This window comes from Pyrgilauda ruficollis, unplaced genomic scaffold (assembly GCF_017590135.1).
Source record: "Pyrgilauda ruficollis isolate IOZ18807 unplaced genomic scaffold, ASM1759013v1 scaffold243, whole genome shotgun sequence".
Taxonomy (NCBI): domain Eukaryota; kingdom Metazoa; phylum Chordata; class Aves; order Passeriformes; family Passeridae; genus Pyrgilauda; species Pyrgilauda ruficollis.
Genome location: NW_024523745.1, coordinates 391,784 through 417,566, shown reverse-complemented (window position 1 = coordinate 417,566; position 25,783 = coordinate 391,784). Strand labels below are relative to the sequence as shown.

At 54.1% G+C, this 25,783-nt stretch overlaps 1 protein-coding gene across 1 annotated transcript in view; it reads right to left on the bottom strand.

Moving 5' to 3' along the window:
* PPP6R2 (protein phosphatase 6 regulatory subunit 2) overlaps positions 1 to 25,783 on the bottom strand; it is a 58,713-nt gene that overhangs the window by 12,688 nt on the left and 20,242 nt on the right. Inside the window, exons 2-15 of the mRNA XM_041470266.1 lie at positions 23,469 to 23,601; positions 16,379 to 16,624; positions 14,046 to 14,232; positions 13,123 to 13,260; positions 11,669 to 11,734; positions 10,698 to 10,810; positions 7,353 to 7,479; positions 6,592 to 6,744; positions 5,655 to 5,885; positions 4,770 to 4,835; positions 2,612 to 2,726; positions 1,503 to 1,588; positions 1,130 to 1,210; positions 680 to 777 (exon numbers count right to left, since the gene is read on the bottom strand). Of these exons, the coding sequence (XP_041326200.1) occupies positions 680 to 777; positions 1,130 to 1,210; positions 1,503 to 1,588; positions 2,612 to 2,726; positions 4,770 to 4,835; positions 5,655 to 5,885; positions 6,592 to 6,744; positions 7,353 to 7,479; positions 10,698 to 10,810; positions 11,669 to 11,734; positions 13,123 to 13,260; positions 14,046 to 14,232; positions 16,379 to 16,605 (1,688 nt within the window). The 5' untranslated portion in view covers positions 16,606 to 16,624; positions 23,469 to 23,601. The remainder of the gene's footprint in view (positions 1 to 679; positions 778 to 1,129; positions 1,211 to 1,502; positions 1,589 to 2,611; positions 2,727 to 4,769; positions 4,836 to 5,654; positions 5,886 to 6,591; positions 6,745 to 7,352; positions 7,480 to 10,697; positions 10,811 to 11,668; positions 11,735 to 13,122; positions 13,261 to 14,045; positions 14,233 to 16,378; positions 16,625 to 23,468; positions 23,602 to 25,783) is intronic.

Sequence of the window (25,783 nt, the reverse complement as noted above, 5' to 3'; positions counted from 1 at the left end):
TCTGGATGGAGACAAACCCAGGAGCACTGGGATCCCCTGGAGCACTGCTCTGTCCATAACTGGTCCCAGTTTCAGGACTGTTATGGCCACTGGGATAATCCCAGTGCCAGGTACATTTCTAAGGAGAGAGGATGAGCTGCAGCTTTAATGGGATTAAAGGAATTCTGTAAAAGCAGCCAATTCTGAGCTCTGGATTCAGCAAGTTGTGTAACACTGAATCCCCTTCCCTGTCTCCCTGAACTGCCACTGCTCCTGATTATCCCTGCTCCCTTCCTCAGGAGAGGGAAAATGGCTGCATTTTCCATGGATTCCATCAGAGCTGTCCCTTCACTCCCCCTTCCCATAAGGATTTAATTCCTTGGAAAAGATCTGTTTAACTGCCCGGAGTTTGCTCTCATGCTTTGCCTTTAAACTCATTCCAGACCAGGGCTGGACAACAGTTGCCTGCTTTATTTCAAATATCCCTCTTTGAAATGAAGGAATACTTTTCCTTGCTTCTCCACCTGGTTCTGGAGATCGGGCTGGGCTCCTGGAAAACAAGGAGCTGTTTACAACCTGAGGAGGGATAACAAGGCTCATTTGTAAACCTGAAGCAGAGGGAGGATGGGATGCAAAGAGGCTGAAATGCCAATCACCCCCAGACTCACTCGGTGCCATCACCAAACACCCCCAGACTCACTTGATGTTGTCATCCTGGTCTGCAAACTCCTCGTCGTTGAAGCCAAACTGATCCACGAAATTGGCTGTCATCTGCTGGATCTGGTACTCGGAGAAGGCCTGGCAAGGGATCCCAAAAAATCCATCAGTAGGGTGTCCAGAGACATGCCAGAAACAGTGGAGCTGCATGGAAACAGCTCCTCCAGAAAAGCACTAAAATCCCAGGGAAGAGTGTGAAATTCTCACTCCGACCCTTTCCCAGAGCAGGGTCACACAGAGCTCTGGATTCCCATCCTGATGCCTCCTGCCCTGCTCCCAGGTGGATCCCAGGCCATGCAACTGCTCTGGGAAAGCCCAGAGGAGCTGAACACAGACTGGAAGCAGAGTTCAGGAAGCTGCTCCACACCAGGATGCACCAAAGGCAACCAGAGCAGCGAGTTTCCCAGGAATAGTGAAGATGTTCCCAACTCACCTGCTGGAGAGTGAGCTCGTTGGGAAAAGCACTTTCAATGTCCTCATCCTCGCTGGAGGAGTGCAGGTGGTGGGTGCTCACCTGGGAAAGCACAAACCAGTCAGGGAACCAGGGAAAGCTGGAAAAGCTCCAATGTTTCAGTTCCACCAAGCCCAAACTCCTGCCCAGGCAAGAGCTGCCCCAAGGAATCCCAGGGACCAGCTCAGCACCACGGATCAGCTCTGCTGAAGGACTGTTATGAAACATGTTTATGGAAATGCTTTCTACTCTGCCTTGAAGCGTTCTTCAGCAAAAGAAGGAAAATGAGAAAAACCAGGAATATCCCTTTCTTCTGTTAGGGGAAGCCCAGCAGGCACTGGAGTGACCAACTCACCAAATCCACCGTGTTTCTCCGGTTCGTCTCCGTCAGCGTCTCCTCCACGAAACTCTCCCACCTGCCCCTGCAGTCCTCAGGCAGCTCTGGAATGAGAGGGACACAGGAACCACGGGAGTTGTGAGCCAGCTGAACTCCCTGGGGACTCACAGCTTCTCTCACCCTGCTGGGAACAGCCCCGAGCAGGGCTCCAGCTGTGCTTGGGCCTTCCCTTTTCTCCTGGGGACTGGGGGGGCCCTTCCCTCTCATCCCTCCCATCCCAGCACATTTGGGAGCCCAAAGGTGAGCAGAACCTGAGGGCTGAGGCAGGGAAATGGAGAAATAATAAAAGCAGACAGAGCAGAATATTGTGCCCACAGATTGTCCCTGCCCAGCTGTGCTCCCTCCCAGCCTGGCAGGGGCTGAGCAGTAGGAATAGAAAATGTGGAAAACGGAAAATCTTCCTTCCTCCCAGCTATACCCATGGGACAAAACCAGTTCTCCAAGTGGATCCAGTGAGGGCAGGATGGACACAGCCTGGCAGTGGGAATATCCCTGATGAGCACATCTGGGGCCTCTGGGGACACTTAACCTTGTGTCTCTTTCCTCAGAGAGTCATGAAATCATGGAATGAGTTGGGAGGGATGGGATCTCAAAGCCCATCCAGTGCCACCCTACCATGGCAGGGACACCTTCCACAGTCCAATCTTAACCTCACTGTGTGAAAACCAAGAGCAGCCAAACGGGGCCTCACCATACTTTAAATGATGGGATACTGTGGGATTTCCCTGGGAACCCTTTCCAATGGGAAAGGACCTTGAGCAAATACCTGCAGTGAGTCCTCCCAGGAGCTCCCAAGGGTTATTATTCCCTGGAGAGCAGTGAGGGGGAGCTGGAGAAGGAGGAGGAGAAGGAGAAGGAGAAGGAGAAGGAGAAGGAGAAGGAGAAGGAGAAGGAGAAGGAGAAGGAGAAGGAGAAGGAGAAGGAGAAGGAGAAGGAGAAGGAGAAGGAGAAGGAGAAGGAGAAGGAGAAGGAGAAGGAGAAGGAGAAGGAGAAGGAGGAGGCTGAGGAGGAGGAGGAGGAGGAGGAGGAGGAGGAGGAGGAGGCTGAGGAGGAGGAGCAGGCGGTACCTTTGATGAAGTCACTGATCTGGGCCTGCATGGGGCCCTTCTCCATGTTGTGCACCACGGCGTTGGCGATGCGGGTCAGGTGCCCCATGTTCCCTCTCCTCCTGCCGCCCTCTGCTGGAACTGGGATGCCCAGGGATCCAGGATACCCAGGGATCCAGGATACCCAGGGAACCAGGATACCCAGGGAACCGGGATACCCACGGAGCCGGGATAACCACAGAGCTGGGATGGGATAGCCATGGAGCCGGAACACCCACAGACTTGGGACGGGATGCCCACGGAGACAGGATAACCATGGAGCCAGGACAGAGCCCTGGGAAAGGCCCCAGCATTCCTGCCCCACTGACCACAGAATTCCAGCCCCAATGGCCACAGCATTCCTGCCCCACTGACCACCCAGGGAACCAGATTAACCACAGAGCTGGGATGGGATAGCCATGGAGCCAGAACACCCACAGACTTGGGACGGGATACCCACGGAGACAGGATAACGATGGAGTCAGGACAGAGCCCTGGGAAAGGCCACAGCATTCCTGCCCCACTGACCACAGCATTCCTGCCCCAATGGCCACAGCATTCCAGCTGCAATGGCCCTGGCATTCCTGCCCCAATGGCCACAGCATTCCTGCCCCAATGGTCACAGTATTCCAGCCCCAATGGCCATAGCATTCCTGCCCCAGTGGTTACAGCACTCAGCCCTGCTCTGGCAAGATGGGTTGAGCTCACCCCCAGCACAGGGACCTTCCCTCATTTTGCCCTGTTCCCTCCTGACCCCTCCTCCTGCTCAGGTAACATGGGAGGGGCTCCAAACAAGGAGCTAAGCATGGAAAAGATGCAGGAATAAATCTGATTGTAATTCCCAGGGATGAAAACTCTCCAAGTCAAGGACCTACAGCACAGCTACTGGCAGAGCTCCAGGGTGGGACTGGGATTCAGAGTGACTCCCAGTGAACAGAAGACATTCCCATCCAACCATGGGATTCCCCCTGGGATAAAACCAGTTCCCAGCACCGAGCCTGAGCAGCCCCGAGTCCCTTCTCTGGCTCCCCACTGCTTCCCTTCCTGCAGAGTGAAGCCGTGCTCCAAACCAGCTCAGGGACCAGTCTGGGTGGGAAGGGACCCCAGAGCCCCTGCAGTGCCACCCTGCCATGGCAGGGACACTGCCACTGTGCCAGGCTGCTCCAGCCCCAGTGTCCAGCCTGGCCTTGGGCACTGCCAGGGATGCAGGGGCAGTCCCTGCTGGCCTCCATCTGCCCACTGAGAGTGGCCAAGGACCTTCCTGGAAACTCCACCTTCCCAAAGCCCCAGCTGAGACTCCCCTGCTTAAATCTCTATTTTTTTTCCTTCCATTCAGATTCTTTCCAGTGTGGTGGTGACTGGAACTCTGGCAGGAAACAGGGATGAGCTCTGGCTCCTTTCTGGTTTAATCAGGAAAACTCCCAAGCAGCACCCAGGGATATTTTTGGTCCTACAGAACTGGGCAAGGAAATGCCCAGCAAAATTCCTTGTGTGGACAAGGGGCTGTGAAAAGAACCAAAAACCCAAAAACCCAAACCACACCAACAAAAAAAAAATGTAATCCAGATCTCTATCCACCAATTATGACCTAAACAATTCCAGTGAGACTCCAAAGCCCTTGGAAGCCACCAGGAGCTCAAAATAGAGAGGGAGGACCAAACACTGAGCTGGACACAGAAACTGAAGCCTCTGGAATATTTCCACTTTAATGTTTTAGTTCTTTTAGAATATTTAGTTCTTATCAGCCCAATCAGCACAAAATCCAAGGGGTTTATAAAGCTAAAATAGGAAATCCAGGCCACAAATGCTTGGCCACCCCGACTTCCAACAGTTTTCTACTCTGGGAAGAATAAAACTGTACATTTAAAACAAACAAACAAAAAATTTAAAAAGTGAGTATTCCATGGGATTCCCTGAGACAGCAGGAAAGCAGTGAGTGTTTGGGATGGGGTGTTGGGAACACCCATAAAACCCATCACGCCTTCAAATCCTGTCTGCTTGGCAGTGTGGCTTGTCAGCATGCAAACCACCCCAGTTCCAAATCCCAACCAAAACCCAAGTGTGTTTGGACACCATTAAAACGGAAATTCTCCAAGAGTATTCCAAAGTCAATGTGCAGCCCCGGGCCAGCAGTTCCTTACTGGATTTTGTCATTGGCTTCCCAGGCGTCCAGTATCCTCTGCACCAGGCAGCACTTCTGGAACAGCTGCGGGGACAGAGGGAGGATATTCAGGATTTCCCAGAGGAGAACTGTGGGTCCTCCTGCTCCTCGGGAGCTCAGACCTCAGCCCTCCCCCTGCCCAAGAGCCCAGCCCCTTCCTGGTTATCTCCCAGAGGATCCCAGAGAACACCTGGAGCATCCCCAGGCTGCTCCTGAGCCTCCCAGCAGCAGGAATTAAAGCACTGCTGGCATTTTCCAACCACCACACTGAGGCCTGGCCACTAACAGCTGGAATGGTCTTGCTTAGTTGTTTGTCCAAAATTTGTAGTAATTTTTACTTTAAAAAACGGAATTTTAATAATAAATGGGGATAATTTTAATAATAAATAGGGATGATTTTAATAAATACCAAGGGATTCACAGGGTCATTAAATGAGGGGACTTTTAATGGGATGCTGCAAATAAAGGCACAAAAGCAACCACAGCTCCGTGAGAACCACTACAAATGATAATGAATAATAATAAAGCCCACTAAAAATAGATAACAATAAAGCCCACTAAAATTTGATAATAAATAATAAAAACAATTTTAAAAGGCGATAAATTATAACAAAACCCACTAAAAATTACATACAAAAATAAATAATAAGTCTACATTTGAGACAAATGCCTGCTCTGGAACAGCCCACCCCAGAGATCTCCTGGTGACCCCAGTCCATCCCAGGGACTCTGGTGACCCCAGCCCCACCCCAGTGACCCCAGTCCCACCCCAGTGACCCTGTGACCCTGGCCCCACCCCAGTGACCCTGGTGACCCCAGCCCACCCCAGTGACCCTGTGGCCCCGGCCCCAGCCCAGCTCTCACGTGGGTGACCATGACGTTCTCGGTGGCTCCGGCCGGGGGCTCCGCAGGCTCCGCGGGCTCCGCGGGCTCCGCGGGCTCCGGGGCCGCGCTCCCGCTCGGAGCCTCCTCTTTGCTGCCCGGCTCCCCCGGGCTGGGCTTCCCCTCGTGCACCGAGTGGGACAGGATGGCTGCTATGGACAGCTCCACTTGGAAATGCAAAAAGTTATTCCACGTGTATTTAAAAAATAAATCCTGGAGGAGAAATGAGAGATGGAAGTGTTTACTCGGGATAAATTTTCCTGGTTTTAAAGACATCAAGGATCTTTAAGGATCTTCCCAATTCAACCCATCCCAGGATTCTGGGACTCTGGGACATTAAATTGTTGCCCAAGCTGTTGTTTGATCAAGCAATTCCAATCAAACAGTTTTCCTGCTACATGCCAGCACTCAGTGCAGGATGGGCTCTGCATTCCCAGGGTGCTCAGTCTGCTGGGAAATCAGTGAATATTCCCAATAAATGGAGGACTTAGGAATCCTCTCACAGACAGCACTCACAGCACAGACACACTGAATTAAACAACCTAACTCTCCTGGGGCTCAATGAAGCCTAGGAAAAACAGGAACTAAATCACTGCTAAGGGTGGAATTAATTCTCTAAAGGCTCCACTGGTTCTGGGAGGCTTCTTCCAGCCTCAGGGATCCTGGGAGAAAATTCATCTCTCATCATTCCAGGAGCTCACACACACAGCACAGACCATTTCACACCTTCTCCACTGAGCTGACATGGAATTGGAGGCTCAGTCCAAAACCCCAAGCAGTTGGATTCAGATCACAAAAGCTCCTCCAGGGATCTGCTCCTCGCTGGAGCAGGCAAGGCAAATATCAGCCTCTGGCCCCCTGGCACAAGCCCTGCGCAGAAGGGATCCCAGGCCCCGCTCCCGGTGCCCCGGACACTCACAAGTAACAAGTCCATGGTGCCGAGCCTGCAGAGCTCCTGGTTGATGCTGGGGGTGTTGGCGTGCAGCAGCGCCGCGATCAGCCGCGAGCCGTGCAGCCGCGCGTTCCCCAGCGGCTCCTCCAGCACCCCCAGCGTGGTCAGGATCGCCGGTTTCTGGGGAGCAGGGAGGGCAGTCAGGGGAGCACAACATTCCCACAGCGCACCTGCACCACGGTTCTACAGGGCCTTGGCCCTAAATCCAACCATGGGAATTCCACCTCACCACGGGGAAGAACTTTCCATGGAGGGGGCACAGCCCCGGAGCCCTGCACAGGGAGGGCCTGATTGCCCCGCTCTGCAGACATCCCAATCCCAGCTGGACATGTCCCTGTGTCACCTGCTCCAGGTCACCCTGCCCTGCGTGGAGTAGCACTGGATGATCCCTAACAACCCCAGCTGGAATTCTCAGATTTAACAGAACCCACCCATTTCAGGAATGTTCTCAGCAGGGAAACCTAGACCACCTTCCCAAGAGGACGGTTCTGGGGCCACTGGGAGATTTAACTTCCAAATCAGAAGATTAAAATCCAACTATCCACTCAAAGTTTCTTCCTCTCCATCCCTTCCCATCTCCACTCAATCCCCCAGTCCCAAAGATTTCCCTGAACACGACCCTCAGACTCCTGCTGCAGATTCCTGCATGCCAGAGTTGCAGAATTCGGTGTGGATTTCCCCTCCCTGGCCACGTGTCCGTGCTGGAGCTGTCTGGAGGCCGGCGGTACCTTGGGCGGGCGCAGCAGCAGCTGGTGGAAGTCCTTGAGCCGGGGCTCGATGCCGTGCAGGATGCTGCTGTTGACAGTGTAAGACCTCTCGAATCCCTGAGTGTACGAGTCCATCAGGCCTTCCACCCTGAGGGAACACCGGGATTCACTCGGAGTCACTCATCATCCCTCTTCCCATGCTGAACAACCAAGTGATGCCAGGGCCTCAAGGGTCCCTCCCAACCCAGTCCATCCTGGGACTCTGGGACTTTATGGTATTAAACCAGTGCCCAACTTGGTGTTTAACTAGCAATTCCACTAAAACCATTCTCCTCCTACACTTCCCGCACTCCAGCTTCCTTCTCCTAGGGCCGAGAACTGCCCCCAGTATCCAGAGGTGGAGATTTTGTTCAAGAGCCTCCAGTCACACTGGCCATGTCAGTGGTTTCTCTTCAAAAATGAGGAAGAAAAATAATAATATTCAGCTCCTGTACACATTCCCATACCTGCACGGTATTGATTCTATTATATTATTTATATTATTTATTATACTGTATTAGTTAATATTGGTATCATTTCCCAGGTGCTGCTCACACAACCAAACCTGTGCTGAGCTCAGGAGGAGCTGACCAGAAATAACCTCCCAGCAGAGCTGGCAAACCACATTCCCAAAGTGCTTCCTGGGGGTTCCAAACTCTCAAACACTTCCAAAGAAAACAGCTCAGCCAGTTACCGAACAAATGTTTGTTCCTCCCACTGTGCCAGGCTGCTCCAGCCCCAGTGTCCAGCCTGGCCCTGGGCACTGCCAGGGATCCAGGGGCAGGCCCAGCTGCTCTGGGCACCCTGTGCCAGGGCCTGCCCACCCTCTCTGGTTCTGTCAGTTGTTGCTCCAGTTCCTGCGGCTCCTGTTCCCCACCACATCCCAGCTCTGTCCCTTAAGGACAGCTCCCCAAAATGCAGACCTCAGGAAGTCCCTTCCCCTTCCCTGCCTTCCCCAGTTCTACATCCAACCAAACCCAGCAGCCCAGGAGTTCACAGGCCAATCCTGACTATTTTATAACGCTCCAAAAAGTCTCCTTTCCATGGGTATAAATAAAATATGAGACAAAAATGTAAAAACAGCTGAATAATTCATGAGGGAGGATTACTTGAATAAGGAGCATCTAAATACCCTCTGTCAGCAGAGCAGGGGAGGCAGAGGCAGGAAAAGGAGGCAATTTTCTGTAATGAACCAAATTCCCTTTATTGCACCCAGGCAGCAGCTCCTGAACCTGGATTTAGGGCTCATTCCATGATCCCACCTCCTTCATGCTGATCTTTCACTCCTGACTCAGGGATGATAAAAGTTATCCAAGACCCAAAAGGTCACCATAATGCAGGGAAAATTGGCCAGAAAGGGTAATGAGCTTTGTGACCTTCAGCAGAAAGGGAAGAGGAGCAAGAGAACCCCTTTGCCCAAAATGCTCCTTTATTTTGAGCAGGAATTCTGGAGATGGTTCCTGGAAGTGCAGGGTCCCACAGCCCTCTCCAAAACTACAAAGCTTAAAATTACCAAAAAAGTCTGTAAGTGCTTTGTCTTCCATGGCCATCACCCCTCCCACTGCAGGGAATCACAGCCCTTATTAAAGGTGTTGGGATTCCCAGGGGGAATGACCGAGCTGCAATCCCATCTCCAGAGTTCTGAGGGCTCAGAACTGACACAGAGGAGAGGCCACAGGCTCCAGTCAGGGATGTGACCTCCAGTGCCTCCAGCTCCAGAGCCCAACAGCAGCAACACCTGGAGCTGCTGGAGAGCCCAGAGGAGCCCCCGGAGCTGCTCCGGGGCTGGAGCCCCTCAGTTCCCAGGGATCCAGGCTGGGAGAGCTGGGGGGCTCACCTGGAGAAGGGAAGGATCCAGGGAAAGCTCAGAGCCCCTGCCAGGGCCCAAAGGGGCTCCAGGAGAGCTGCAGAGGGACTGGGGACAAGGGATGGACAGGACACAGGGAATGGCTCCCACTGCCAGAGGGCAGCCATGGATGGGATCTTGGCCATGAGGAATTCCTGGCTGGGCTGGAATTGCCAGAGCAGCTGGGGCTGCCCCTGCATCCCTGGCAGTGCCCAAGGCCAGGCTGGACACTGGGGCTGGAGCAGCTGGGACATGGCAGGGGTGGCACTGGAGGGGATCTGAGGTCCCTGCCCACCCAACCCCTTCCAGGTTCCATGAAAAGCACAGGATCCTGCCAGGCCATGGCACAAAGGCTGGATCTACCTCATTCCTGCAAGAGCAGTGAGGGAAATGAAAAATTTATAGAAGAGTAGTCCTGGTAAGGACAGAGCTCCATGGCAAGCCCAGGATGGTCCCAGTGGCTTCCCAGTGCTGGGACGAGCCACATGCCATTCCCACCTGCACACACCAGGTCCTGTCCCAGGAATTATCCCACACTCATGGAGGAACTGACAGCCCTGAATCAGGAGAAAACATCCCCAATGCCACCTAAATTCAGAGCTTTGGGTGGACAGAAATATCTCAGGGGAATTGGGAGCCCCAGTCCCTTCCATGGCTCCTTCCAGCCCTTTCCTGACAAAATGTTGCCTCCAGACCTAGAAGAGCCCTTTTTAGTTCAGTCCCCTGGAGAATCTCCTGGGGTTTTTAGGTCTGAACCACGGATAAGAAGCAGAACACACAGGACATAAATAATTGAATGTTCATTGCAAAGAGCAAAGGAACAACAGCAGGAATGGAGCAAAACTGGGAAAATCAACACTTCTGGTACACACTGCATGTTATCTGGGAAATCAGGGAATCCTGGAATGGTTTGGGTGGGAAGGGAACTCAGAGCCCCTCCAGTGCCACAGGCAGGGACACTCCCACTGTCCCAGGCTGCTCCAGCCCCAGTGTCCAGCCTGGCCTTGGGCACTGCCAGGGATGCAGGGGCAGCCCCAGCTGCTCTGGCAATTCCAGCCCCTGCTCACCCTCCCAGCCAGGAATTCCTTCCCAATATCCCATCCATCCCCGCCCTCTGTTAGCTTCATGTCACTCCCCCTGTCCTGTCACTCCAGTTCTGGATGAACAATCCCCCTCTGGCTTCCTCTGAGATCCCTTCAGACCCTGAAGGTGCTGTGAGGTTCCTACACAACCCTCCCTTCCCCAGGCTGGAATTCCTTGGGTTTTTGCCTCATCCTGGATCAGGCTGGGACCTTTGGGCTCCCTGAACCCCTCTCCTGCCCCTGGACAGAGCCCCAACCCCCAGATCACTGAAGAGGCCATTCAGAGCTGCTCCAGCTCCAAAAGAACACCCCTGCTCTGTCTGCTCCCTGCAAAGCGATCCAGGAGCCACTCCCAGTGCTCCCAGTGCCCCCAGCATGCCCAGTGCCCCCAGTACTCACGATTCCAGTGCTGTGAGAAGTGGATCTGGCTCCGGGACATCCTGAAGCTGAGTGCTCTGGTCTCTGCTCAGCCTGATGATGTCACACAGGGTCTGGGAAGCATTGGATTGCCTCTGGAAACAGGGACAGGAGCAGCGTCAGTGCCCAGCTAGGCTGGGAATGCTCTGGCTGGGATCAATCCCATTCCTCCTTCCCCTGGAGTTGCTCAGGCTGTACACTTCTGGAGCAGCAGCATCAACAGGCTTTGCACTCAAAGGAGATTGGCCCAAGCGTGACCATCAAGAGCAGTTCAGGAGCTCAGGGGTGAGGATTCCTTTTTCTCTCCTCAATCCTGCTAATCTGCACATTCACAACAGAAACATCCCATCCTTCCTCCCACTGCTCAGCTTTCCTGCTTGAGAAAACCCTTCACCATTTAACTTCTGGGATTTAAAAGGCTTTCCAGAGATGTTTGAGGAATTCATCCTCCAGTTCTGGCCATCAGGCAAAGCCTCTCTCGAGCTGCTGTACCTCAGCATCTGCTCCAACAAAAATCCATGGAGACGTTCCCAGTTTTCCCCTCATAGAGGGAAGTTTGCCTGGGATGAGCTGAGGGAATTGGGCTCAGAGAACTGCATTTTCTGGATTTTACAGCTGAATTCCTACTTAGGGCTAGAAAGATTTGAAAATGCATCAAGTGGCTGATTTTAAGGGGTCTTCCAGGAACAGCAGGTTCCCTAATCCCAAGGGAAATCCCCACTGTCTGTAGGACTGAGATGAACTGAGGCAGCAGAACCAAGAAATTGGGGGTAAAATAAGTCAAAAGCAGATGAAATCACTCCAAACCCCCTCATCTGGTGCTGAGCAGAGGATGGGACATCCCAAGGCCATCCCTGGTGGCTCCTCCACAGGTCACCAAGACAAAGCAAACAGAAATGTCCTGCACCCTGCAGGACCCAGCCCCGCAAATCCCCAGCCCTGGTGCCACTCACATCCTCATCCTGGCTCGAATGGATCAGCTCCACGAGTCTCTGGATAATCCTGGCTTCATTCAGCCACTGCAGGGAAAAGAGCAGCAGAGAAAATCCTCGATGGATGTCCAAGAACTCAGAACAAGAGGGGCTCTGGGAAGCTCTGCAGGAAGGGGAAGCCCTTCCTTCCCTCTCCAATCCCATCCCTGAGGCAGGGACAGGGATGGATTCAGATTTGCATCAGCACGGATGGGGATGGATTTGGATTTGCATCCTGCCATGGAACTAACACGCAGGCCCCTCTGGAAAACATGGAATGCTCCAGGGACAAACAGCCTCATCTGAGCAGCAGTGGAAGAAGTTCCACCATGTTCTCCCAGCAGCTCCTGCTCTTCCTGCTGCTCACACCCAGCAACTCCTGCCAGATGTTGGAACAGCTGTCACTGCACCTTCACCTTGCTCCACAATTTCCTGTTCTCCATGTAAACCAATCCCTTTCCCCCTTTCTGGCCCAGGCAAACAGGAATGTCCCCTCCAAAGGCTCCCTTCCACTCCTCCCTCCCAGCCCCACGTGCAGGCTCAGCCCCTCATCTCCACCCGTTTCCATTCACATCCCACTCCTGTTCCAGGAAAACAGCTGGATGTGTGACATCCCCCAAACTCATCCCAACAATGCCCAAACTCAGCTGCCTGGGAAATGAGCAAACTTCCATTACAAGGAAAAACATTTCCAGGGATGGGTCTGGAGCCCCTCTGCTCCCCAGCCTGGCAAAGCTGAGGGTGCTCACATGGAGAAGAGAAGGATCCAGGCAGAGCTCAGAGCCCTGCCAGGGCCTGCAGGGGCTCCAGGAGAGCTGCAGAGGGACTGGGGACAAGGGATGGACAGGACACAGGGCATGGCTCCCAGTGCCAGAGGGCAGCCATGGATGGGATCTTGGCCATGAGGAATTCCTGGCTGGGCTGGAATTGCCAGAGCAGCTGGGGCTGCCCCTGCATCCCTGCAGTGCCCAAGGCCAGGCTGGACACTGGGGCTGGAGCAGCCTGGCACAGTGGCAGTGTCCCTGCCATGGCAGGGTGGCACTGCAGGGGCTCTGAGGCCCTCTCTAACCCAAACCATTGCAGGATTCCTTGATGCTATGATTCCTTGAACATGGTAAGGAATTACACTAATTACTGTCCCAATCAATGTCTGGATTTCTGAACACTGGGAAGAACAGTTTTCCTTTCTCCAAGCTCTCCAGCTGGACTAAAGAGAGGTTGCTCCATGGAAAAATGAGTGGGAACCCCTCTGCTGCCAGGAGTGACCCAGGCTGCTGCCCTGGAGCCACAACGGGGCTGAGGGACCCCCCGGAGCGACCCCAGCCATGGGAACAGGAGCTGCCAGAGGGGTGGATCTGCTCCTGGGATGAAGCACCCACAGACCCCATCTGTCCCGAGGCAGGCAGGGACAGGGGCTGGGAGGGGAAGGCCCTCACGTTGAGCACGTCCTGGCGCAGCGCCGTGGGCTCCACGCAGCTGATGAGGCGCAGCAGCAGGTCCATCATGGCAGAGGTGTCGATGTGCTTTAGCACCAGGCTTAGGAACTTGTCCTTTTTCCTCAAAAATGAGATCACCTGTGGAAACAGGAGCCCGCATCAGCTGCCAGCGGGACACACAACTCCCTCACAGCTCCCTCGCAGCTCCCCCACAAATCCACCACAACTCCCCCACAAATCCACCACAACTCTGTCACAGCTCCCTCACAACTCTCCCTCACAACTCCCCCACAGCTCCCTCACAAACCCCCCACAACTCCCCCAAAACTCCTGGAGCTTCTCCTTCGTGTCTCACCCACTGACCTTGGGCTGGGAACTCTCCAGGGAACAAGGGAATAATTCTTATTCCAAGGCAACACCAAATCAGATCTTTTCAGCCAACTTTTCTCCCCTCTGTGCCACAGAGAAACCCCGTGCCATGGAAATAAGTGAAGCTGGAGAATTCCCCTTTCCTCTCAAGCTCCCTACCAGGCAGCATTTACAACCCCAGTATTTATTGGGATGTGAGCAATCCTGAATCCCTGTTCAGCCCATGCCTCAGCACCCCTTCCATTAGGATGAGCCTGAGGCCTTGTTTATGGATTGGGATGACTCTGATGACCCTCAAAATGCCTTGGTATGAAAAGTGAAGCTTTAGCTGTGCCATGGGGATATCCTGGCTGTGGCAGATCCCAACCCAGAACTCTGGGAAGAGTCTGTCCACACCAGCATGTCCCTGCACTGAGGAATTCCGAGAATTTTCCAGAGATTCCATTTCACCTCCAACCTCAAACCCAACTCCAGGAATACCACGAGCTCACAGCAAGGACACAACCCAGGCAGTGCAGGGGAATTCCCTGGAGTGGGACAGAGCCCATCCCCACCTGTTCTGTTTTCCGTGCAATGAGGTTCCCGATGGTCTTGCTGAAGAAGCTGGCGAGGAGGGGGTTCAGGGGGGGCTCGTGGTCCAGGAAGTCGTAGAGGATGTTGAGCAGGGACTCGTCCCCGCCCAGTTTGTCGTTGATCTGCGGCACGTCCGAGGTCAGCAGCTCGCAGGCCGTGTTGGGATACCTGCAGTGACACACAGGTGAGACGGAACTGCAGATCTGCCCTCCGCAAAGGCCTCGGGAAGGGAAGGAATTCCTGCCTGGGAGGGTGGGCAGGCCCTGGCACAGGGTGCCCAGAGCAGCTGGGGCTGCCCCTGCATCCCTGCAGTGCCCAAGGCCAGGCTGGACACTGGGGCTGGAGCAGCCTGGCACAGTGGGAGTGTCCCTGCCATGGCAGGGTGGCACTGCAGGGGCTCTGAGGTCCCTTCCCACCCAACCCATCCCATAAGTGATTCCCTCTGATGAAGACACTTTTCCCACAATGGATTTTTAGGGATTTGTGACCACACCAGGTTTCTACACCAGGATCTTTCCCAATCTCTGCATTCCCTACAAGCCACTAGAACACTTCCAGGCCAGGTGGGAGCTTTGACCCTTTCCCTGCACCATTCCCTTCCCCAGCAGCCTCCTCCTGCTCCTGCAGTTCCAGCCCTGGAGTTTCCAAAAGCCCCTCAAGCCCTGCTGCTGCTGCTCCAGGCTTGGTGCTGCCCAGGGGGCTGAGGCTGAGGATGTCACCACTGCAGAGGGACCTTCCAGCCCTTCCATCCCTTACAGCCCCGAGGGGACACCAGGACTCTTTTTTCTCCTTTTCCTGACTCATTCCATGCACAAAACATCTACAATTCCTAAAGATCTGTGTGTGGAACCTCCCTGTGATACACATCCTGCGGACAGGGGAGAAATGGGAGCTCTCCCTGTCCAAGCAGGCTCTGCTCCTGCAGCTCTCACAGCCCCAGGTCTGATCCAACCCCTCACCATTCTGGTTCTGGCACCACATCCCAGCCCTGGAGGTTTGCAGGCTGCAGGGACCTCACCTCACCCGAACTCCTCCTCTGACCCCTGGAAGCTGAGCTTCCCTCACCCCTGCGCTCAGCAGCTCATTGGCTGATCCAAGGTTCACACTCCTTTCCTGCTCCAGCCTCCTTTCAGGTGTTTAATTCCACAAGTTCTGCTTGGATGGGGATTTGCCAGGGTCTTTTCCTCTTTGCAATTTCCCCTCTGAACTTTATGAACCTCTTTCTCCCACTGTTCCAGGGATAAAGCCTGGAATGATTCCCTCTCCCTGGAGCCTTCCCTTCTCCAGGGGAGCATTCCCAGCTCACCCAGCCTCTCCAGAGCAGAGGGGCTCCAGGCCTGGGAGCAGCTCTGGGCTTGCTCCAGGTCCTTCTGCTGCTGGCCCCAGGGCTGACGCAGCTCTGCAGGTGTGTCCCAGATTTACCCTTCAGAGGAGGATCCTTGCACAGCAGCCACAGGACATTCCAAGTTATTACCCCACGTACTCCTGGGCATTCACTCACCTGGGAACAGCCACCTCACACCATTATCAACTCTTACCCAAAACCACACCTGAGCATGGCATTTCTGTGGCTTTCCACCAACCCCAGCCCTGGTCCATTCCCACCAGGAAAAACCTGCCCAGTTTCATTTATTTATAGTCAGAGAGGTCTTTTATTTTTATATAAACTTCACAAAAGCAAACAAACTCCCCAAACCCAAATGTCAATATTTTTGAGTATACAGTGGGTTAAAAATGCATAAACACAACTTTGGTGAGAAGCAAACCCCTGTGAGGAGCTCAGTGTGGTCTGAGCAGAGGCAGGGCCTGCCCAGAGCTGTGCTCCCTGAAATCAGCAGGATCTGGAAGTGCAGCACACTGCAAATATCCCAGATTTTATTCATTTTCCAGCTCACTTTGTTCTGTGGGATTGGAAATCCACTGAGTTCAGAGGTTTGCAACTCTTGTGCTTCCCTTTCCTATAAAAACCTATTTGGGGTCTTTGGGTTTTGAGGGAACAGCAGGATAAGATTTTTTGCAGACTTGAGATAGGATTTTTTTTGGACATTATTTGAAATTCGATTATTTGAGACATTACTTGAGCTACATTTTTTTGGAGACATTACTTGAAATAGGATTTTTTTTGAGACCGACTCAACGTTAAACCATCAAAACCAAACCAATTCCCTCCAAACCCCGAAAGCCGGAACACCCCCAGCGCTCAAAGCCTCCCTCCCTGCAGGAGGTGCCACCCCTGGCGCTGGGATTGGACCCGGGATTCAGCCCCGGGATCCCTGGCTGGCATGTCCCAGGGGAGCAGGGATCCAATACCTACTTGAATCGGACCTTCTCGTCCATGTCCACGGGGGGCTCGTGGGTGATGAGGGTGACCAGCTGCTCCATGCAGTGCTGCTGGCACAGGAAGTCCAGCAGCCGCCGGTTCTGGGCCTTGCATTCCTGCAGGACGTCATCCTCGTCCATCAGCTCCTCCAGGGTCACATCCTCCTTGTCCAGCAGCTTGTCCACGTGTGACGTTGTGTTCAAATCAAACTTCCAGAACATGGTGATGGGACACGACTGGCTGGGGGCAGGAAAGCACCGGTTACTGCTCCACACCTACTGTGCAGGATCTGAGTCCCACCACCAGCCCCATCCACTGCCACCCTGTGTCCTCAAGTGCCACAGCCACACATTTTTTGAACACTTCCAGGGATGGGGACTCCATCCCTGTGCTTTCCAACCCTCCCGGGGAAGGAATTTCCCCAAAATCCCCCCTGAGCTCCCCTGGCCCAGGCTGAGGCCGTTCCCTCTCCTCCTGTCCCTGTTCCCTGGAGCACAGCCCGACCCCCCCGGCTGTCCCCTCCTGGCAGGGACTTGTGCAGAGCCACAAGGTCCCCCTGAGCCTCCTTTGCTCCAGGCTCAGCCCCTTCCCAGCTCCCTCAGCCCTCCTGGGGCTCCATTCCCTCCCCAGCTCCATTCCCTGGACACTCCAGCTCCTCAGGGTCGTTCTTGGGGCACTGCACTTTGAATCCCCCATTTCCAGCCATTCCTATCCCAACCCTAGTTTGCCCTTTTGTTATTCTGATTTTTCTCTGTGTGAGTTCTATTGATAATGTTTTTCCACTTTGCTTTCCTAATACCTGAAATTTTGGAAAAGCTGTGAGGTACACCAAACCAAAGCACTGTTCAGACCACTCCTAGGAGACTCTTCCATGGCTCTTCCTCTTGCTTAACACTTCCAATTCTGCCCTTCACCATCTCACCTCAGCTCCCCAACAACCCTTCACAGTCCTGTTCTGGCCACAGCACCAGGTACAGAATTCATGGAATTCTGGAATGGTTTGGGTGGGAAGGGACCTCAGAGCCCCTGCAGTGCCACCCTGCCATGGCAGGGACACTGCCACTGTGCCAGGCTGCTCCAGCCCCAGTGTCCAGCCTGGCCTTGGGCACTGCCAGGGATGCAGGGGCAGCCCCAGCTGCTCTGGCAATTCCAGCCCAGCCAGGAATTCCTCATGGCCAAGATCCCATCCATGGCTGCCCTCTGGCACTGGGAGCCATTCCCTGTGTCCTGTCCCTGCAGGCCTTGTCCCCAGTCCCTCTGCAGCCATTAACACAACCAGCAGGCAGTGGCTGTCATTCCCCAGGGACACGGCTCCCTCTGGACACATCCTGGGCAGTGCCAGCCCTGGCTCCCACACTCTGCACACTCACCCTGGGCTGAGCTGTGTCCCTGTGCCACATTCCCAGATGATCCAGCAGCACCATGTGATTCCATACCCAGGATCACAAGGCTGTTTTTAACCTAACCCACATCCCCATTTCCGCACACAGAACTCTCTCCATCCATTCCTTTGGCTTTCCCAGCATCCAAAAATGTCCCTGTGCCTGATCCTCTGCTGGTCACGTTCTGCATAACCTCAGCTACAGGACAGCCTGGAAACTGTCCTCCTAAAAACCCATTTTCCCCCCAGGAATGACACTGAGCGGGCTCTGCCTCCCAGTCACCAGAGCAAGGCCTTGCAAAAGGCTGAAGACCCCAATTTTCCCATCAGATTTTAAACCTCCCAGTCCTTCATGCTGTTACTTAAACAGTGAAGCTTCGAGTGAAGCATTCACAGAACCAGGACATGGAACAGGGGAAAAACTGAGTTTCTTTTACACATCAGGATTTTCCCCAGAATCCTGGGGACAGCTCTGGAAAGCCCTGGAGGGGCTGGAGTGTCCAGGGAATGGAGCTGGGGAGGGAATGGAGCCCCAGGAGGGCTGAGGGAGCTGGGAAGGGGCTGAGCCTGGAGCAAAGGAGGCTCAGGGGGGACCTTGTGGCTCTGCACAAGTCCCTGCCAGGAGGGGACAGCCGGGGGGGTCGGGCTGTGCTCCAGGGAACAGGGACAGGAGCAGAGGGAACGGCCTCAGGCTGGGCCAGGGGAGCTCAGGGTGGAATCAGCAGGAATTTCCCCATGGAAAGGGGGTCAGGCCTTGGCAGGGGCTGCCCAGGGAGCTTTGGAGTGCCCATCCCTGGAGGTGTCCAAGGAATTCCTGGAGGTGGCACTCAGGGCTCTGGGCTGGGGACAGGTGGGGGTCAGGCACAGCTGGGACTGGGAGGGCTGGGAAGGCTTTTCCAGCCCCAGGGATTTTAGGATTCTGGGATTTCAGCACTGAATTTCGGAGCTGGGAGCAGCCATCTGAATGTTCAACCTACGTGACACTGCAGTGACAGCACTGCTGGGCTCGGTGTGTTCCTCACAAACTGTTCTTTGGGTATTTTTAACCATCTCTGCTTGGTTATAAATTCACCGAGGGAAAATCTGGCACCAAAGGCCTTGAGTGAAGGAGGTTTGGGGGCTCAGTCAACCCAAATGCAGAAATATTCCTTCCATTGGTGTGGAATCCAGACGGAATTCTCACCTTCCAAACTGACACCCATTGTAATCCTGGCAATTCCACAGCTTTACTGAACTTTTTATACATCTCCAGGAAAAGCTGCCTGCCCTTCCCTGAGAGAGAGGAGAGGGGCTGGGCTGGAATTGCCAGAGCAGCTGGGGCTGCCCCTGCATCCCTGCAGTGCCCAAGGCCAGGCTGGACACTGGGGCTGGAGCAGCCTGGCACAGTGGCAGTGTCCCTGCCATGGCAGGGTGGCACTGCAGGGGCTCTGGGGTTCCTTTTATCCAATCCATTCCACAACTCTCTGATTCCATGGGATCTGCCATTTCCCCAGTCTCAGTGCTTAAATTTAGGTCACTTCTCCACCAGTAAAGCAGAGACATTTTCCCTTTTTCAGGTGGACACTCACAGCCCTTCCTGGCTGCTGATTTTATTTCTGGAATATCCAATGAGAGCAACACCCAGGAGGGCTCCAGGAGAGCAGCTCTGTGTCAGTACCTGCTGCGGGGCTGGAGCTGAGATGCATTCAGGGGAGCATATCCCAGCCCCACGCAGGGAAATTCCAGTGTCACACCAAGCCCCCAAGGCTCTGCAGGAGCTGCAGGGCTGGGAAGGAGAGAGGCTGCAGCCAAGGAGAGCCCCACAGCATCCCCTGCAGGCACCTGGCTCTGGAACAGCTCATTAACAACAGCAATTAAAGATCCTCTGCGTGGGCACCAATGGCTCAGGGAATTCTGGAACGATTTGGGTGGGCAGGGACCCCAGAGCCCCTGCAGTGCCACCCTGCCATGGCAGGGACACTCCCACTGTGCCAGGCTGCTCCAGCCCCAGTGTCCAGCCTGGCCTTGGGCACTGCAGGGATGCAGGGGCAGCCCCAGCTGCTCTGGGCACCCTGTGCCAGGGCCTGCCCACCCTGCCAGGCAGGAATTCCCTCCCAGTATCCCATCCATCCCTGCCCTCCCTCAGCCTGAGGCACCAGGGAAGGTGATTTCTCTAGGTGTCTTTGGGTCCCAGCTGGATTCAAGCCCCCCTGTCCCAGCACAGCAGCACCAGTTTCCAACCCATAAATGAATTCCTATTTATGATAAAAACCAGTGTTGGGGTGTTTGAATTCTGGGACAATGCAGGAGATATTTAATCTTCCCGTTCCAACACAGAATTCCAAGACTAACAAACCCTGCCTCCTCAGGGTTGGGAATATTTAATTCCCTGCCAACGAAATTCCAGCTGAGTTCATAGAAAGTTCCAACAAGTAATGCACTTGCTGTTAAAACCCCAAACAAAGGACCCCTTTTGCCACCTCTGCTCTGTTCAGTTCTTTTGCTCCTTCTCCATCTGCTCAGGAGCTAGGGGGAGGACACATATTTTATTTTATTTTGGTTGTATGTTGTTTTGTGTTATTTTATTTTATTGTATTTCATTTTATTTCATTTTCCACCCTCCCCAGAGCCATGTTCTGGACAGTACCTACCCCAGAGCTGCTCATTTGCATAAAGGACCAAATCAATATTTTACAAAGAATGTTCTGAGCCCGAGGAACTCCTGGCTGGGAATTCCAATGGGGAATTGGTGCTTTAATTATTTATTTTTCATGGATGATCACCCAGCCTCCTCCTGCCAGCAGCTCCAGGAAACCAAGGCTCCCTTTGGGGACTGAAGTGGGAACAGCAGGGAAGCGACCCGGGGTGTGGTGCTGGGGACAGGGTCACCCTCAGGTGACTCCAAAGGGACCCGGGGTGTGATGCTGGGGACAGGGTCAGTCCCAGGTGATCCAAAGGGACCAGGGGTGTGGTGCCAGTGCCAGGGTCAGTCCCAGGTGACTCCAAAGGGTCCCGGAGCCTTTCCCAGCCCCCCTGATCCCACGGCTCCAGGAGTACCCAGGCCCTGGGCTGCTGTGATTCTCCCAGGGTTATTCTCAGCCAGTTCAGGGCTCCCCTGAGCCTCAGCAAACACAGGCACAGACAAAACATCCACAGCGTTTTCCAACCTTTCCAGAACGCTCTGTGCACTCCAGTGCCAGGAAAAGCAAACAGTGAGGGGTAGGAACCCCCCAGGCAACTCCTCCTGGAAATCAGGACAAAATTCCCAAGATTTACTGATTTTTTAGGCCCATTTAAGACCATTCCTGCTAAAATAAAACACTGAATGTTTTCACTAGGTGGGAGCACATAGATGTGCTGAGGGAAGGACGTTCCCAAAAAGAGTTTTGGGATCCTCCCACCATCCTGGTAACACCCAGTACAAAAGCCCAAAGCCAACCTCAACTCCAGCACCTCTGGCCCAGCTGAACAGGTCCAGCTCCATCCAGGGTGGATTTTAGCCAGGACAGACACAGATTCCTGATGGGAATTTCAAGCTTATCCTTTTTTTTGGCCAAGTTTTAATACAAGATCTCCTCTATTTCCTCCATAAGAATAAATAATTTTAAGCTTTGCTACACAAAGCAACAGAAAATAGCCCAAAACGTAGGGAATTCCCTCCAGTTCCAGTATGGCAAGAAGTTTGGAGAACACCAGGACCACACATCCATCCAAGAACTCTCCACCTTTAATTCCAGTTATCCAGTAACAGTTATTCCAGCCCCAGGGAATAAAATCTCACTTTACTGAACCTGCTGAACGTGAACCCCCAAATCAGCTTTTTCAGCAAACTGTTCTACCACTGGAAAATCCACCTGGAAAACACGGATGGATAAGGCCAGGCTGATCAATGGCTCAGCTGAATTCCCACGGAAGGGTTGGGCATGGAATTCCCAAACAGCTTTAGAGCAAAACTCCCTCCCTTTGGTGACTCAGCAGAGGGATGAAAGGGAATAAATGAATCAGCACAAATTAGAGAGAGGAAAAGGCACAGGCAGATCCCAAACCAGGGCCAGTGGATATGGGAGTGATCCCAGAAGGATCACTGTTCCCAGGAGGAACAGCAGGGAATCAACATCTGCTTGGGACACAAAAATAATTAGGCTGAGCCTACCAAAGCTCTCACAAGGACCAAGGAGCTCCAAGCCCCACCCAGCCTGGCCTTGGACATTCCAGGATCCAGCCACAACTTCTCTGGGAATTCCATCCCAGCCCTCATCACCCTACCAGCAGGAATTCCTTCCCAGTATCCCACCTAACCATTCTAATCTGTGCATCTTTAACTCATCACCTATTTCCATGGGAGAACTTGTTTTATACAAAATCTTTCCCTTTGGAGCATTAGGGGGGCTTTTCCCAACGGAATTCCCAACAGGAAAATAGCTGAGTGAGCAACTCCACTGCTGGCACTGGGAAGGATCCTGCTGCTCCCACGCCTCCAGGGAATGCCAGGGCAGCAAATCCACAATGGAACTGCTGCTGCAGGAGAGGGCAGCTCCTCCTGTGTGCCTTGAGCTGCTCTGCTGGATGGTTCCCTTTCCCTGCCCCACGATGAGCCCACAGCAGGGCACCTCCACAGGGAATTTCCTGCAACAGCCACAGCAGTGCCCAGGAGAACAGGGAAAGAGGAGTTCCATGCTCTTCCCAGCAATTGTGGACCTGAGATCAGGTTCTGAGAGGCCTTTTTTCCCAGTTGAACCTGATTTTAGGGAGGATCCTGGCCAGCACACTGAGAATCCCAAAATCCCTGAGGCTGGAAAAGCCCCCCCAGCCCATCCAGACCCAGCTGTGCCTGACTCCCACCTGTCCCCAGCCCAGAGCCCTGAGTGCCACCTCCAGGAATTCCTTGGACACCTCCAGGCATGGGCACTCCAAAGCTCCCTGGGCAGCCCCTGCCAAGGCCTGACCCCCCTTTCCATGAGGAAAAAGCCAGCCCAGGCTCAAGGATGGCACAGGGACACAGGGACTGGGCCCCTCAGCCCGGACTCCATCCCCAGGAATATCCCTGGGACACCACAGCTCCCTCTCAGATGACTCAGGGTATTAAATACCAGGATCAATCCTAGGAGCAGCCACCAGAACTGAGCACCCAGCATCACAGAGTTCATCCTCATTACTGGGAATTAACTGGCCCTTTAAAAAGGAACTTCACAGGCCCTGGCCAGAATTCCCCCAGTGCTGGGCTGACCCCACAGGGGAGGGGGGATTCTACTCCTTTGCTCAGGTGGGACCCCACCTGCAAAGCAGCAGCCCCTGGGGCTGCTCCAGGGCTGGAGCCCCTCAGCTCCCAGGGATCCAGGCTGGGAGAGCTGGGGGTGCTCACCTGGAGAGGAGAAGGATCCAGGGAGAGCTCAGAGCCCCTGGCAGGGCCTGAAGGGGCTCCAGGAGAGCTGCAGAGGGACTGGGGACAAGGGATGGACAGGACACAGGGAATGGCTCCCACTGCCAGAGGGCAGCCATGGATGGGATCTTGGCCATGAGGAATTCCTGGCTGGGCTGGAATTGCCAGAGCAGCTGGGGCTGCCCCTGCATCCCTGGCAGTGCCCAAGGCCAGGCTGGACACTGGGGCTGGAGCAGCCTGGCACAGTGGGAGTGTCCCTGCCATGGCAGGGTGGCACTGCAGGGGCTCTGGGGTCCCTTCCCACCCAGCCATCCCAAGACAAAAGGACAGGGAGATGTTCCTACCTTCAGTAGAAGTTTCTTCAAATGTGAAATCTCCTCCACGGACAGAGAAACATTTGGGTTACAGTTCCTGGAACAGACCCAGCTTCAGGAAATGATTTTCATCCAGTGTGAATTCCTTTGCAAGCTTCCAATCCTGGAAAAGATTTTTGAAAGTTTCTAATAAGCAAAGGTACCTGAGGGCAAAAGGCTTTTATTTTTTCCCTAAATGAACTTTCACAGAACCTTTCAGCTCAAAGGAAGATCACAGGCACTGACAGCCCCTGCCAAGGAATCACCAATCAGGTCACTCAGGATCCTCCCAGTTATCCCAGCTCCCCCTGTCCTGCAGCACTGGGCAACGTGAACTGCTCAGCCCTGGAAGTGTCCAAGGCCAGGCTGGATGGGGATCAGAACAATTGGGGATAGTGGAAGGGGATCACAGAGGAAGAACTAAGCTTGGCTCAGCCCATGAGCTCCCCCACAACCCCAGAGCTGGGATTTAACCAATGTCCTGAACTCCAGGAATTCCTGGTGTGCTGTGGGATACATCCAAACAGAGACCAACCAGCAGCATGTCCCCACAATAAATGGAAATTATGTGTAATGTGAATATAAATGTATTTCCTCATCTTCAAATCAATGGTTACTTAACTGCAGGTACAACATTCACACAAACCAAGGGCATTGATCTGAACAAAAACTGTTCAGGATTTTATTTCTAAACGTTGATGCCTTTTTCCTTGGAATCTGTGTCCAAAAGTCTTTGACAGAGTCCCAGATTCAGGAAGGTTGGAAAAGCCCTCCCAGCCCAGCCAGTCCCAGCTGTGCCCAATGCCCACCTTGCCCCCAGCCCAGAGCCCTGAGTGCCACCTCCAGGAACTCCTTGGACACCTCCAGGGATGGGCACTCCAAAGCTCCCTGGGCAGCCCCTGCCAAGGCCTGACCCCCTTTCCATGGGGAAATTCCTGCTGATTCCACCCTGAGCTCCCCTGGCCCAGCCTGAGGCCGTTCCCTCTGCTCCTGTCCCTGTTCCCTGGAGCACAGCCCGACCCCTGCCATGAGCAGGGGCACCTCCAACAAGAACCTCCTCAGCAATTCTCTGCCGGGCCACAAATGCCAAGAGTTCCATAAAATCCTGCACAACTCTGGCTTAAAAGGATACTGATGCTTTGGAGAGCTCAAGGCTGGAAGAGCCACGGAAGAACACACGGAATTCTCACAATGCACAGAAGAGGCTGGGACAGGGAGCAATGGGGGGGGTTGGAAGGGAGAACTTGTCTCAGTCTCAATTGGCTTTGCATTCCACAGCCAGGGAATCCTGGAATTATTTGGGTGGGAAGGGACCTCAGAGCCCCTGCAGTGCCACCCTGCCATGGCAGGGACACTGCCACTGTGCCAGGCTGCTCCAGCCCCAGTGTCCAGCCTGGCCTTGGGCACTGCCAGGGATGCAGGGGCAGCCCCAGCTGCTCTGGGCACCCTGTGCCAGGGCCTGCCTGCCCTCCCAGGCAGGAATTTGTTCCCAATATCCAACCTGAACCTCTCTCCATCAGTTCTCACAGGCACTGCACATCCCTGCGGAGCCAGGACACCGAGAGATCCTGGCTGACCCCAGCAAGCCCCGAGCTCTGGCACATCCTCATGGGAATGGCTCCAGAGAGCCTCCAGGGACACCCTGGACACAGCCAGCACTCCTGCCACCGTGTCACTGCCATGTCACCTCAGCCAGCACTCCTGCCACCCCGTGTCACTGCCATGTCACCACAGCCAGCACTCCTGCCACCACCCCATGTCACTGCCATGTCACCACAGCCAGCACTCCTGCCACCACCCCACGTCACTGCCGTGTCACCTCAGCCAGCACTCCTGCCACCACCCCATGTCACTGCTGTGTCACCAGGACACATCTGCTGGCCAAGGGACACGCCTGGTGACACTGCTCAGGGGCAAGCAGCTGACACAGCTCCTGATGATCACAATTCCCCCACATCCAGCCTCATTCCCACGGCAGCCAGACCCTGCCGAGCTGTCAGGACAGGGCAGCAGAAGTGGAGCCGTGTCCCCCTTGGGAGGCTGGCCAAACACCCAAAGAACTCAGCTGAAGTCTAGTGAAAGCAAAACCCAAAGGAGTTCAAGAGGCAGCTCCTTCCATGAGCAGCTGGTCCCAAATATCCCAAATATACACAAAGAGCTGTGGCTGTCATTGGAAAGGCATGGCCCAAATAATACCAACAAACTAAAAATATCAATCAAGAGTGAAAGTCCATTTTGTATAAATCAGGGAATCATGGAATGGTTTGGGTGGGAAGGACCTTAAAGCTCGCCCAGTGCCAGCCCCA